Raw genomic sequence first — 14,326 nt, 5'->3', positions numbered from 1 at the left:
CCTGGCAGGGTATTGTGCACCGCGTGTAATTACTAGACCTGTCTGCTGGAATCTGTGCTCTGCTATTGCACTATTATCATCCTACCTCAGCATTTCCTACTAAGAGAAGTCACAGAGGCGATGGGAGGACCCAGCAATGTGCGGCAGTTTCTGGTTATATATTACAGCCTGACAGCTTTACAACCTCCTACTCCTTCCATGGTACCCAGAGAGACCAGATCTTCCACATTGCCCGAGAAAGGTTCTCTCTGCTTTAATATTATAGGTCCTGTATGGCTCGGGGGCAAATTTGTGACTCGGGTAAACCTGTTATGTCCTTCGTTCATACGGGCGGTGACCCTTCGCAGAGTTTGAAACGTGTTTCCAAACCACCAGCCGCTGGGACTTGTGGTTCCATAATGGTTGGGTGGTGATAAGACAACCTGTATGTTTGGGATGCTTTTTATTTATCCAGGTCATGGCAGGGGCGTTACTACAGGGGTTGCAGGGGTTGCAACTGCAACCGGGCCCCATGCTTCAGGGGGCCTGAGCTGCTCCCCTGTACACCTGGATAGGAGGGGGGGCGGGGGCAGCGTGTAGAGAAATCACTGTCCTTCTTTTTCCTCCTGTAGCTGCAGGAGGAAAATGGAGGAGATTGGTTCCTCTGTATGCTGCCCCCGCCACTCCTCCTATCCAGTTCACTTGTGTTCTGCTGTCTCTGGGCCCCTGTGGGCTCCCCTGGTACCCAACCCCCCCCCCCCCCCCCCCACACACACACGCTCTGTGCTCCCTTCCCTCTCCTGCCGGCTGCTGCAGGGGATGTGTCACAATAGAGAACCAAGAAGGGGTCGGTAAATATGTAATTTACCAGCTCCTTCCTTTTATGAATGGACAGAGTCATAGTCAGTGACAGTGTAAAAAAAATAAAATAAAATAATAAAAAATAATTCAATTCAAATACCAAAAAATAAAAACTACTGACACCAGTGGGTGAACTTCCAGGATCGCAAAGGTCACACTTGTGACCGGGCCCTGGCATTCCACCACCCTGGGGAGTCCCCAAGATGGCAGGAAGGGGGCCCACTGCAGAACTTGTGAAAGGGTCCCACTGCTGGACCGTAATAAAGGGCCCCGCAACAAGAGTAAAGGGCCCCAGGATCAGAGGAAATAGCCCCAGGCTTGAAGGGAAGGGCCCCGGCCAGGGGTCCGGAGGGCCTTTCATGGTTTCTTGCACAGGGACCCTGAAGGTTCTAGTTACTCCTCTGGGTCACGGTAATATAAGATCTCTTACACCCGATACTCCTGTTTGAGCATCTACTTTTTCAGACTTTCTTTTTTATGTATTTGTGTGTATTTTTACACAAATGCGTTCGTGCACTTTCCCGCAAATGCGTGAAACCTTTTTCTCACGTTCTGCCGTTGTAATCATGGCAGACCGCTGTTCTGTCAGTCATGAACACAGGGATCCTGTGATCCTCCTATTTAGGAACACAGGTCTCTGTGTTCATTCCATAAGTCCATCCCCCACACAGTTAGAAAGCACCCCCTAGGGACACATTTAGCCCTTTGATCGCCCCTGGTGTTAACCCCTTCCCTGCCAGTGTTGTTAGTGCAGTAACAGTGCAAATTTTTAGCACTGATTACTGTATTAATGTCACTGGTCCTCCCAAAAGTGTCAAATATGTCAGTGAGGGGTCCGATCTTTCCGCCGCAATGTAACAGCCCCGCTAAACATCACTGATTGCCGCCAATGTGTTCATTCAGAAAGCCCACCCCCCCCCCCCCCACAGTTGGAAAGCACCCCCTAGGGCAGTGATGGCGAACCTTGCCATCCCAGATGATTTGGAACTACATTTCCCTTGATGCTCAGCTACACTGCAGAGAGCATGAGCATCATGAGAAATGTAGTTCTGAAACATCTGGGGTGCCAAGGTTCACCATCACTGCCCTAGGGACACATTTAACCTTTTGATCGCCCCTGGTGTTAACCCTTTCCATGCCAGTGTCATTATTACAGTAACAGTGCAAAGTTTTAGCACTGATTACTGTAGTAATGTCACTGGTACCCCCAAAAGTGTCAAAAATGTCAGTTAGGGGTCCGATCTGTCGTAGTCCTGCTATAAATCGCAGATTGTCACCATTACTAGTAAAAAAAATTAAAATTGCATAAATCTTTCATCTAGTTTGTAGATGCCATAACTTTTGCGCAAACCAATCAATATAAACTTATTGGGACTTTTTTTTACCAAAAATACAAATTGGCCTAAAATGATGAAAAAAATTGATTTTTAAATCATTTTTATTGGGAATGTTATATAGCAGAAAGTAAAAAAAATATATATATTTTTTTCAGAATTGTCGCTCTTTGTTTTCTTTATAGCGCAAAAAATTAACGCAGTGCCGAATTGCAAAATATGGCCTGGTCATTAAGGGGGCAAATCTTCCGGTCCAGAAGTGGTTAACATTGTGAAGGTACTGTCTTTTTTTTTTTGTGGAACGAATCCTCTCAGTTTCCATTATTTTATTATGGGGAAAATTTGCTTTGATATACAAGTGCTTCAGATTACAAGCATGTTTCCAGAACTAATTATGCAATCCAAGGTATTACTGTACATTTGCTACACAAGTCATAGTGTAATTAAAAATGACCTGTAATTTCTGTAAAATGCAATATGGCCGCCTGGAGGTGTTCTGTACACAGATCGTATACAGAGCGCCCCCCACAAACATAATTTCCTGCTTGTGTGATTGGCTTACTGATTTTCCCAGAAGTCTGCACTAAGGTACAAGTCCGATTTTGGCATCCCCTGCAACAAAAATTTCATTTTTGGTTAAATATGCCTAACGGGAAATCACTTCTAAAGGGATGCATACCCTGACACTTTCCTCATTAGTGTTATACAGGCGCAGCAGCTGATTGAGAATTCTAATATCACTCCCATGCAGATTCTCTGTGCACATAGCCAAACTAATCGTACTTTATTCAGAAGAAGAAAAGTAAGGAGTCTGCAACAAAGTTTGTTAAAATCCCTGCAATGTACAGAGATCACCCAGAGGGGAATATTTTTTTTTTCTTCTCAACAATAGAGCTAAGGCCCCTTTCACACGGGCGGTTGTTCTGCCATTGACAAAAGCATGTTTTGTTATTTTGAAATTCCAACACTCCTGGCGCAAAGATTACTCACATTTGTACATTGCGATTATGTGCGATTACGCGTGTTTACCATACAGCTGCGTTTAGCTGCGGTAGTAAATTCTTGCCTTTTGTTTAGCAACTGTTTACTCATTTTTTCTTTGTACTGCGATTACCTGCGTTTATATACAGATAGCTGCGGCACATCGATTCTGGACGCTGTCAACTTTATTTTTCCTAAATGCACAAAACCGCATGTTATGAAAACGTTGCTAAACGCAGTGTGTGAACAGGGCCATAGTGGTCAGGGTACCCCTTACATTGGTGGTCAGTGGGGAGGAATGTTCGTTACATTGGTGGTCAGTGGGGAGGGTACCCCCTTACATTGATGGTCAGTGGGAGGAATGTTCGTTACATTGGTGGTCAGTGGGGAGGATACCCCTTACATTGGTGGACAATAGGAACAACGTTCCTTATATAGGGGTCAGTGGGGAGGGTACCTCTTACATTGGTGGTCAGTGGGAGGAATGTTTGTTACAATGGTGGTCAATGGGGAGGATACCCCTAACTTGGTGGACAATAGGAAGAACGTTCCTTATATAGGGGTCAGAGGGGAGGGTACCCCTTACATTGATGGTCAGTGGGAGGAGTGTTCGTTACAATGGTGGTCAATGGGGAGGATACCCCTAACTTGGTGGACAATAGGAAGAACGTTCCTTATATAGGGGTCAGTGGGGAGGGTACCTCTTACATTGATGGTCAGTGGGAGGAATGTTCGTTAGAATGGTGGTCAATGGGGAGGATACCCCTAACATGGTGGACAATAGGAAGAACGTTCCTTATATAGTGGTCAGTGGGGAGGGTACCCCTTACATTGGTGGTCAGTGGGGAGGGTACCCCCTTACATTGATGGTCAGAGGGAGGAATGTTCGTTACAATGGTGGTCAATGGGGAGGATACCCCTTACTTGGTGGACAATAGGAAGAACGTTCCTTATATAGGGGTCAGTGGGGAGGATACCTCTTACAATGGTGGTCAGTGGGAGGAATGTTTGTTACAATGGTGGTCAATGGGGAAGATACCCCTTACTTGGTGGACAATAGGAAGAACGTTCCTTATATAGGGGTCAGTGGGCAGGATACCTCTTACATTGGTGGTCAGTGGGAGGAATGTTTGTTACAATGGTGGTCAATGGGGAGGATACCCCTAACTTGGGGGACAATAGGAAGAACGTTCCTTATATAGGGGTCAGTGGGGAGGGTACCCCTTACATTGGTGGTCAGTGGGGAGGGTACCCCCTTACATTGATGGTCAGAGGGAGGAATGTTCGTTACAATGGTGGTCAATGGGGAGGATACCCCTTACTTGGTGGACAATAGGAAGAACGTTCCTTATATAGGGGTCAGTGGGGAGGATACCTCTTACATTGGTGGTCAGTGGGAGGAATGTTTGTTACAATGGTGGTCAATGGGGAGGATACCCCTAACTTGGGGGACAATAGGAAAAACGTTCCTTATATAGGGGTCAGTGGGGAGGGTACCCCTTACATTAATGGTCAGTGGGAGGAGTGTTCGTTACAATGGTGGTCAATGGGGAGGATACCCCTAACTTGGTGGACAATAGGAAGAACGTTCCTTATATAGGGGTCAGTGGGGTGGGTACCCCTTACATTGATGGTCAGTGGGAGGAGTGTTCGTTACAATGGTGGTCAATGGGGAGGATACCCCTAACTTGGTGGACAATAGGAAGAACGTTCCTTATATAGGGGTCAGTGGGGAAGGTACCCCTTACATTGATGGTCAGTGGGAGGAATGTTCCTTAGAATGGTGGTCAATGTGGAGGATACCCCTAACTTGGTGGACAATAGGAAGAACGTTCAAATACCACCAAAAGAAAGCTCTATTTGTGGGAAAAAAATTACATAAATTTGGTTTAGGTAACGTGTTGCATGACCGCGCAATTGTCATTCAAATTGCAACAGCCCTAAAAGCTGAAAACTGGCCTGGGCAGGAAGGGGGTGAAAGCTGGAAGTGGTTAAAGCTTCTATGAGATCTTAGTGAATTCCAAAGCTTTCTGCGGCGGCATCTGAAGGGTTAAACAGTGGATGGCTGCAGAAAAAGGCGTTTAATTCCTCCCTCGCTCACCGCCTCTAATGTGATTTAATCACTCGACTTTCCTGTACTTTTTTTTTTTCGTGTGTGTAATGGATTTTTATTTACCACGAAGTGACGGATGTGCGCTCTGGTGTCTTCCGCCCTTGCAGTGCCATGACATTAGGGTTACAGTCCCATGAATGACAAAGGGGCGTGTGCCCCCCCTCCCCATCCCCCCATTCATCGTATCTCCAATAACATGACACAGATTAGCAGACAGGGACAGGCAGAGATCATGGAGAGGAGCGCGGGGAACGTTCACCGGCTCGGGGGGCACGTGGACAATTAGTGGTTTGGATTCAACAAAGTATCTGGAAGCCTTTGAAGTGGAAGTTCATGAAATTGCTTAAATCAGCAACCGGCCAAGAATTCAGAAGAAGAGTTATAATAGAGATTAGGATTAACCAGGAGGAATTGCGTCCTGTTTTATCTGTCGTTTTATTTTAGGATTAACCAGGAACAATCACGTCCTGTTTTTACCTTTAAAAAGTTTTGCAAATCTCTGCTGCACAGCTGTCAAAAAAACCCAAAACCTTGCAGATCCTACAAGTCGTACAATGGTTAGCACCGCGGTCTTGCAAATCCTACGATGGCCGATGGTTTTTTATACAGTCGTATTGTTAAATTATTTACTAATCAGGAGAAAAATAGGACCTAACAATACAATCTACAATACTTGTAACAATCATATTGTTCTTTCTACTTTCCTACAATTTGATTTTTCATCCATTCTTCGAATGGGGCAATAAACTAATGGTGTTCGTAATGCTATTTCCTGAGCTGGTCGAAAAAGAAGCTGAGGGTAAAGGTGATGGACTGGCCAAGCATGTCTTCAGACCTAAACCCTATTGAGCATCTGTGGGGCATCCTCAAATAGAAGGTGGAGGAGCGCAAGGTCTCCAACATCCATCAGCTCCGTGATGTCGTCATGGAGGAGTGGAAGAGGACTCCGGTGGCAACCTGTGAAGCTCTGGTGAACTCCATGCTGAAGAGGGTTAAGGCAGTAATAATGGTGGCCACACAAAATATTGACACGTTGGGCCCAATTTGGACATTTCCACAATGACACTTGGCTCCGCCCTACGTATTTCGTCACTCCACTCTGACGTCAGTGACGAAACGCATAGGGCGGAGCCTAGCGTCATCGCGCCACTTCTGGTTTGGGTCCATGGAGCGCATCACTTCCCGGACTTCCTGTTTTTTGATTTGAGCAGTTTGAATTTTACTAAATATTGCTGGGGATTGCAAGGAGGGGCCGCCAGAGAGTTGGTCATGGATACAGCATACAGCCAGGTGTAGCTGCTAAAGCTGGATACCGCTGTTGCAAGGGGGGAGACGTCTGGTGAGTGTACTATCAGAAGAAGGGCACGAGTGAAAACACCGGACACACTGCATGCTGTGGCACAACCCCCTGGTTGTAACATCATCAAGTAGCTTTCCTTTTATTGATGCTACCATAAGGACCAGCAAGGATAGCTGGAACGATGGACTAATTAAAAGGACACTGCACATTATCCATGGACTGTTCTCTAAGGACAGATCACTTTTGCATCAATATGGTTTATATGTTATTACATAGAGTGTTTATGATTTGAGTGTAATTGAAAGCTCACTCCACTATGGCATTATTAGTTTAACACTGGCACTTTAGTAATTTTTGCACATAATTTCTTGCATATGTTGCACTATAATTTATATCCTTTTTGATTTGTGGTTTTTAGAGATTGATATGTCTATGGGAATATTTGACCATTCTTCCAGAAGCACAGCTGTGAGGTCAGGCACTGATGTTGGACGAGAAGGCCTGGCGCGCAGACTCCGCTCTAATTTATCCCAAAGGTGTTCTGTTGGGTTGAGGTCAGGACTCTGTGCAGGCCAATCAAGTTTCTGCACACCAAACTCGCTCATCCATGTCTTTATGGACCTTGCTTTGTGCACAGGTCCAAATCATTTGGTGGAGGGGGGATTATGGTGTGGAGTTGTTTTTTAGGGGTTGGACTTGGCCCCTTAGTTCCAGTGAAGGGAACTCCTGAGGCGTCAGCATACCAAGACATTTTGGACAATTTCATGCTCCCAACTTTGTGGGAACAGTTTGGGGACGGCCCCTTCATGTTCTAACATGAGTGCGCACCAATGCACAAAGCAAGGTCCATAAAGACATAGATGAGCCAGTTTGGGGTGGAGGAACTTGACTGGCCTGCGCAGAGTCCTGAACACCTTTGAGATGAATTAGAGTGCAGACTGCGAGCCAGACCTTCTCGTCCAACATCAGTGCCTGACCTCACAAATGCGCTTCTGGAACAATAGTCAAACGCTCCCATAGACACACTCCTAAACCTTGTGGACAGCCTTCCCAGAAGAGTTGAAGCTGTTATAGCTGCAAAGGGTGGGCCAACTCAATATTGAACCCTACGGACTAAGACTGGGATGCCATTAAAGTTCATGTGTGTGTAAAGGCAGGCGTCCCAATACTTTTGGTAATATAGTGGATCTGTCTAAGGTTTCCAGGCTGGTTACGGTAACACACGTGTGGTAACGTGCTTTGTGTCACATGTTAACGTGTTGTGAAATGGCAGTCCAATCATTTAAAGTATTCTGCCGATAATCAGGAAAGGACCAGAAAATCGACGTGCAATTTTTATTTTTTTGGAAGCAGCGCACCTCAACGCACAGTAATGTGTCGCTGTATGTTGTGGTGCATTGGGACGCATGGTCACTGGCGCTGCATAGCCTCAGTGCATTGGGGGTGGCATTAAAAATGAATAGCACCACGAATGAACACAGAGAGCGTGCAGTGACATGTATTGTGGTAACTGATTACTGTATTATTTTCATACATATATATTATAATACACGATTATTACAGAATAATGAGACTGGACCTTTCAAAATACAATCCAATTGGAGGAGAGTTTAAAATGTGTGGCGTGATTCTACAACTCAGCATTTTGTGGTTTAAAGGTGGCCATACACTGTGCAATCTGATTGTACAATCTCCCCTACATCTACCATCAACTATGTAGTGTAAGGGCCTCCCTGATTGGATACAAGGGGAATGGATGTATGAGCATTATGTTTAAACAAGCCCCCCCCCCCCAAAAAAGGGCTAATTGGCAAGCTTACCCCCTAAGCATAAAATCCCCCCTCCCCTCCCAGCACAAATCTTTGCCCCCCCCCCCGATATCCCCCAGCACAAATGCCCCCCCCCCCCAAAAAAAAAAAAAAAAAAAAAACCAAAAACAAATCACCCCTCCTAGCACAAATCCTCTACTCCTCAAATTTCCCCTCAGAACACACATACTCCCCCCCCCCCCGCACTTCAAATCCTCCACCCCCCTCAAATTTTCCCTCCGAGCACACATCCTCTCCCCCCCCCCACCCCAAATCTCCTCCCCCCAGCACAAATCCTCTACCCCTCAAATTGTCTCTCCTCCAAGCACACATCCTCTCCCCCCACCCCAAATCCCCTCCCCACCCCCACCCCCCCCCCCCAGCACAAATCCTCTACCCCCCAAATTGTCTCTCCTCCGAGCACACATCCTCTCCCCCCACCCCCCCCCCCCCTCACCCCAGCACAGATCCTCTATCCCTCAAATTGTCTCTCCTCCAAGCACACATCCTCTCCCCCCACCCCAAATCCCCTCCCCACCCCCACCCCCCCAGCACAAATCCTCTACCCCTCAAATTGTCTCTCCTCCAAGCACACATCTTCTCCCCACACCCAAAATCCCCTCCCCACCCTCAACCCCCCAGCACAAATGCTCTACCCCCCAAATTGTCTCTCCTCCGAGCACACATCCTCTCCCCCCTACCCCAAATCCCCTCCCCCCTAGCACAAATTCTCTACCCCTCAAATTTTCCCTCCTATCACACATTCTATCCCCCCTTCTAACACAAATCCTCCACCCCTCAAATTTTCCCTCCAAACACACATCCTCCCCCCCACCCAAAAGCCCCCCCCCTACCACAAATCCTCTGCCTATTACATTTTCCTTCCAAGCACACATCCCCCCCCCCCCCAAATCCACCCTCCTAGCACAAATCCTCCGAGTACACATCCTCTCCCCCCCCCACCCCAAATCCCCCCTTCTAACACAAATCCTCTACCCCTCATATTTTCCCTCCGATCACACGTCCTCTCCCCCACCACCCCAAATCCCCCTTCTAGCACAAATCCTCTACCCCTCAAATTTTCGCTCCAAGCACACATCCTCTCCCCCACTCTAAACCCCGCCCCCCTTCTCCCCAATTCCCCCCTCCTAGCACAAATCCTTGCCCCCAATTTCCCCCTAGTAGCACAAAACTTCCCCCTTCCCAAAATTTCCCTTCCTAGCATAAATACCCCCCAATCATCCCTACTAGCACAAATTTCCCCCCAAAAAAAGATTTCCCCCCACCAAAAAAATAATTCCCCTCCTAGCACAAATACCCCCCAAATCATTCATACTAGCACAATCCCCCCCCCCCCAAGATATGTTTTTCTCCCTCCTAGCACAATTCCCCTCTTCTACAACAACCCCCCCCCCCCAATCTACCTCCTAGCACAAATCCCCTTCCCCCATCCTACCTCCCAACACAGACCCCCTTAAGTCATCACTCCTAGCATCCCCCCCCCCAAACACAAATTTCCCCTCCTAGAACAATTCCTACCACCCACATTCCACGTCCCAACACAAATGTCCCCCACCAATCTCTGTGCCCCCACACATGATACCACAGTGCCCCCCCCCCCCCCGTCCCAGGCCTACCTCATAGTACATGGTGTTGGTAAGTCTGAAGGGGAACCTCAGACTGAAAACAACTGTCACTTTTTTGAAAATATAAAAACTAATTTTGGGGTTTTGTTTTGTGAAGTTTATTGGGTGGAAATCTCTGACAGTTCACAATGTAACAATCCCGGATTGTGGGAGAAAACTAACGTAAAGCGTTCCTACTCAACCCGAATGTACGCAGTACGGCCCGAATGTACGCAGTGCGGCAGGGTTATCGCCAGAGGGACCGGGAGTTCCAGCAATCATCCCCCATTCCCTTCTCTCCACAGGAAAGGAACTTGGGTCCCAATCACATATTGCGTAGCGTTCCCGCTCGCCATTTTTGATGCGTGATTTTTACACGTTTCCGTGTGCTGCGCATAGGGCAGCCCATTCACTTCAATGCCCATTTGTCCCTGGAAAGAAGCTCCTGCTCCTTTTTGGTTGACAAGTTTTGTGCGATTTTTAAACGCGCATTTTGCCGCAATTCCAAATCGTGTATTGTGAATGAAGCCTTAAGGCTAAGTTTAGACGTAATTGGGGGCGTTAAATACATACAATTGAGACGCTCACATGCAGCAATCCCAATGCTACACTTTGCGACCGTGGCAAAACCTATCCAACATATGCATCAGAACCTGAACCATTCAAGGGAATGGGGAAGTGCAGCAAACACCTCAAAATCGCTTGCAATGAATGCAGTTGCAGCGCATTTATTCAGCAAAAATGGGTTTAAAAAGACGGGACATGTCTCCGCTGACATCCGATGCCCCATAGAGATGCATGGGGGGACCGTTCAGATCCGCCAAAAAAACTGACAGGCGGATCTGAACGGTCCCCCCATGCATCTCTATGAGGCATCGGATGTCAGCGGAGACATGTCCTCTGACATCCGATCCCTCAAATCTGGATGGATGGAAACCCTATTTTCCATCCGTCCAGCGGAACGGATCGGATGAGAACGGACCGACGGTCCGTTCCCTTCCCATTCCCCCATAGAGATGTATGGGGCTCTGACAGCTGGGTCTCCACACACAGCACGGAGAACAGCTGTCATTCTCCTGCTCAGCGGGGGATCGGCGGATCGATCCCCCACTGAGAAAAACGGTGTCCATCCGACGGACATCCTGTGTGAAAGGGCCCTAACAGTGCCTGGGACGCACTAAATCAGGAGGAAGATTGCAACTAATCGCAACAGTGTGCAATATTCGCAAATACAGCCTTATCTCCAATGGATATCTGCATGTGTATTGCCAACCTAATATTGGACATACAGTATGTCACATGGGACAGCCGCCTGCAGGATGGAGATGGTCACAGCAGATGGAGTTAGCATTCATGTATGGCGCTGGGCACTGCCTGCATGAAGTTTGTAGGTTCTCCTTGTGTTTATGTGGATGTCTTGCAGTTTCCTTCCTAAATCTAAAGACATAAGATACTTTGTATTGGCTTTAGATTGTAAGCTCCTTTGGGTGCAGGCAACAGCGTAAATGTATCTATGTACTCAAGCGATGTGAGGAGCATATAAAGGATATATATATATATATATATATATATATATATATATATATATATATATATATATATATATATATATATATATATATATATATATATATATTATAATTAATATAAATAAATAATATCAATAAAAAAAATTTGTTATATATAATAAAATTAATATAATAAGTAGATATCTATTTTTAACAGTATATAATTAATCTAATTAAATAGCAAAAAATAATATAAATATATATATGTATATATATTATAAAAATTTATATATATATATATATATATATATATATATATATATATATAATTTATATATAAAATAATTTTTTGTTATTTATTTATATTAATTATAATATACTGTGTAAAATATTATATATATTTTTTATATTAATTTTAATATAATATAACATAAACACAGTATGTATGTATATATATATATATAGTTTTATATATTTTTTTTTGTTATTTATTTATACTAATTATAATATACTGTATAGAATATATATATATATATATATATATATATATATATATTTTTTTTTTTTTTTTATTTTATTCACTTTAATATAATATAACATAAACACAGTATGTGCATATATATATTTATTTATTTTTTTTTTAAATTTAATTTATTTATATTAATTTTATATATATATATATATTTTTTTTTTTATTTATTTATACTAATTCTAATATATTGTATAATATATATATATATATATATATATATATATATTATACAATATATATATATATATATTTTTTTTTTTTATTTATTTATACTAATTCTAATATATTGTATAATATATATATATATATATATATATATATATATATATATATATATATATATATATGTATATATAATATTAATTTTAATATATTTAACATAGACACAGTATATATATATATATATATATATATATATAAAATATATACATAATATTATATAATATATAATAGTAATATAATATATAAATGAATACAATGTATCAATATTTAGCAAACAAGCGCTATGATGCATTAAAAAAAAAAAAATAGTGCATGCACGTGGAATTCTTTCAGCATGTTGGAAAATTTCTGAAGATAGGAGGGAGAAGCAAAACTAATTTTCAGGATCTTTCTAAGGATCTGCTGTTGCACAGCTGTTTTATGTTGGCATAGGCAATAGATTGCAAGCTCCTTTGCAAAAAAAAGAGTGTTGCCCTTCATGTTAAGTCAGGCTTGTGTAAAGACATAAACCCTCATTCACACATTTGAATTTTAGGGCTCATTCACACGGGCAAATGCATATTTTCTGCACAGAACGCAGATTCCTGCCGGCAGAGATAGCAGATCCTGCATAAAATAGGAGCCTAAAATCCGGCATATAAGTGTATAAACACGTACAATACTGCTTTTACTCCAATGAATGATTACATACGCGCATAAAATGTGCAGATTTGTGCGTTCCTGGGCGCAGCTGTGTCCTACTTCTTTTACCGCGCGGCGAAATGCAGCGCAGATTTTCACATTGCTGTGCGTATGTGCTCATTGGTTACCATAGTGCTGTATTTAGATGCGCATTTAAAATGCAGCGGTTTTTTTTTCTTCCCAAGTGAATGAGCCCTTAACAACTGCATTTTTGAAAATCGCAATATTTTTTGTCCGCTTTTGCATCCCTTCAAAAATCCATGGTATTGCTTTAAAAAAAAAAACGCATTCGCTTTCAGCCCCTGGTAAACTAAATTTTTTTTTTAAATTGGCCAACATAAAAACTGCACAACGCATGAAAACGCATGATAAATGTGCGTCAGCATGAATTGAAAAATTTGTTAAAAACACATGAAAGGTTTTGAAGCCAGCTGGCTGTATTATATATAGAAAATAAGAGTTACCTCTGCAGGGAGAGCAGGACCCCGAGTAGGACAGCGAGGAACCCAGAAAGGGGCAGCCGTGCCATGTTGCCTTCTTAGCGAGTCTTCCTCGGCTCCTGGGACCCTTTACCCCTCTCTTCCTTGCTGCCTACTTTCATGGATGTGCAGCTCGCTGTCACAAAGCTTCATCTTTCTCTGCCGGAGCCGAAGACACTTTTCCGGGTGGGTGAAGCTGCGATACTTTCTGCCTTGCACACTTCCAGGAGTTCATTGGTCGTAGTGAAGAGTCTTCATCATCACCCCCCCTCCCTTCCCCGACTTCTTCACCAAACCTCGTTGACTGGATGAGTCGAGGGTCTATCTCCTACCTGTGTCCACCTAGAAAGTCCACCTAGAAGGAGAATCTTCTGTCCTTTCTGGCTTCTTCTCTACAGAGTTTCCTCCCTCTCTGGTTTACTTGCCCTAAAAATTCCAGCAGATGGGACTTTGGCTGTCCCAGGATCTCTTGGTGGTTTGGATTTGCACCCTGACGAGGTCCTGGTGGCAGTCAGGTCGGCGTTGGGACGAACTGTCGGTGTGCTTTTCAAACAAGCTGTCACTATTGCGTCCTCTCAAGCTGTGAGATGTAGGCGATCCTCCCTCGTTACACTTCCCCTACAACTCTCCACCTCTTCAAATTACCCTCTCTGCCGTGACTGGCACACCCACCCTCGTCCTCCCTCCTCCGTGTGCTGCCGACAGGTAGAGGTGGCCAGTCACTGTGCAGGTCCACCTAGTGCCTGGCCGGAGTCCATATCACACGTAGGATCCTGATATTTCTAAACCCGAGCTGGATGACACTTTTGGGTTAATTTATTAAACGTAAATAGATTGCGCACTTTGCAAGCTTAGTAAATGAGAAGAAGCTTTACTTTGGAAAGAATACCCAATCAATAAAAC

The 14,326-nt window shown here is 44.2% G+C and overlaps 1 protein-coding gene across 1 annotated transcript in view; it reads right to left on the bottom strand.

Moving 5' to 3' along the window:
* WNT10A (Wnt family member 10A) overlaps window positions 1-13,819 on the bottom strand; it is a 109,896-nt gene extending 96,077 nt beyond the window's left edge. Inside the window, exon 1 of the mRNA XM_082260107.1 lies at window positions 13,409-13,819. Within this exon, the coding sequence (XP_082116233.1) occupies window positions 13,409-13,473 (65 nt within the window). The 5' untranslated portion in view covers window positions 13,474-13,819. The remainder of the gene's footprint in view (window positions 1-13,408) is intronic.
* Between the last annotated feature and the right edge of the window lie 507 nt (window positions 13,820-14,326).

This window comes from Pelophylax lessonae (genome assembly GCF_965119305.1).
Source record: "Pelophylax lessonae genome assembly, chromosome: 6".
Taxonomy (NCBI): Eukaryota; Metazoa; Chordata; class Amphibia; order Anura; family Ranidae; genus Pelophylax; species Pelophylax lessonae.
Note: the sequence above shows the minus strand (reverse complement) of the source record. Positions and strands in the feature narration are given on the sequence as shown.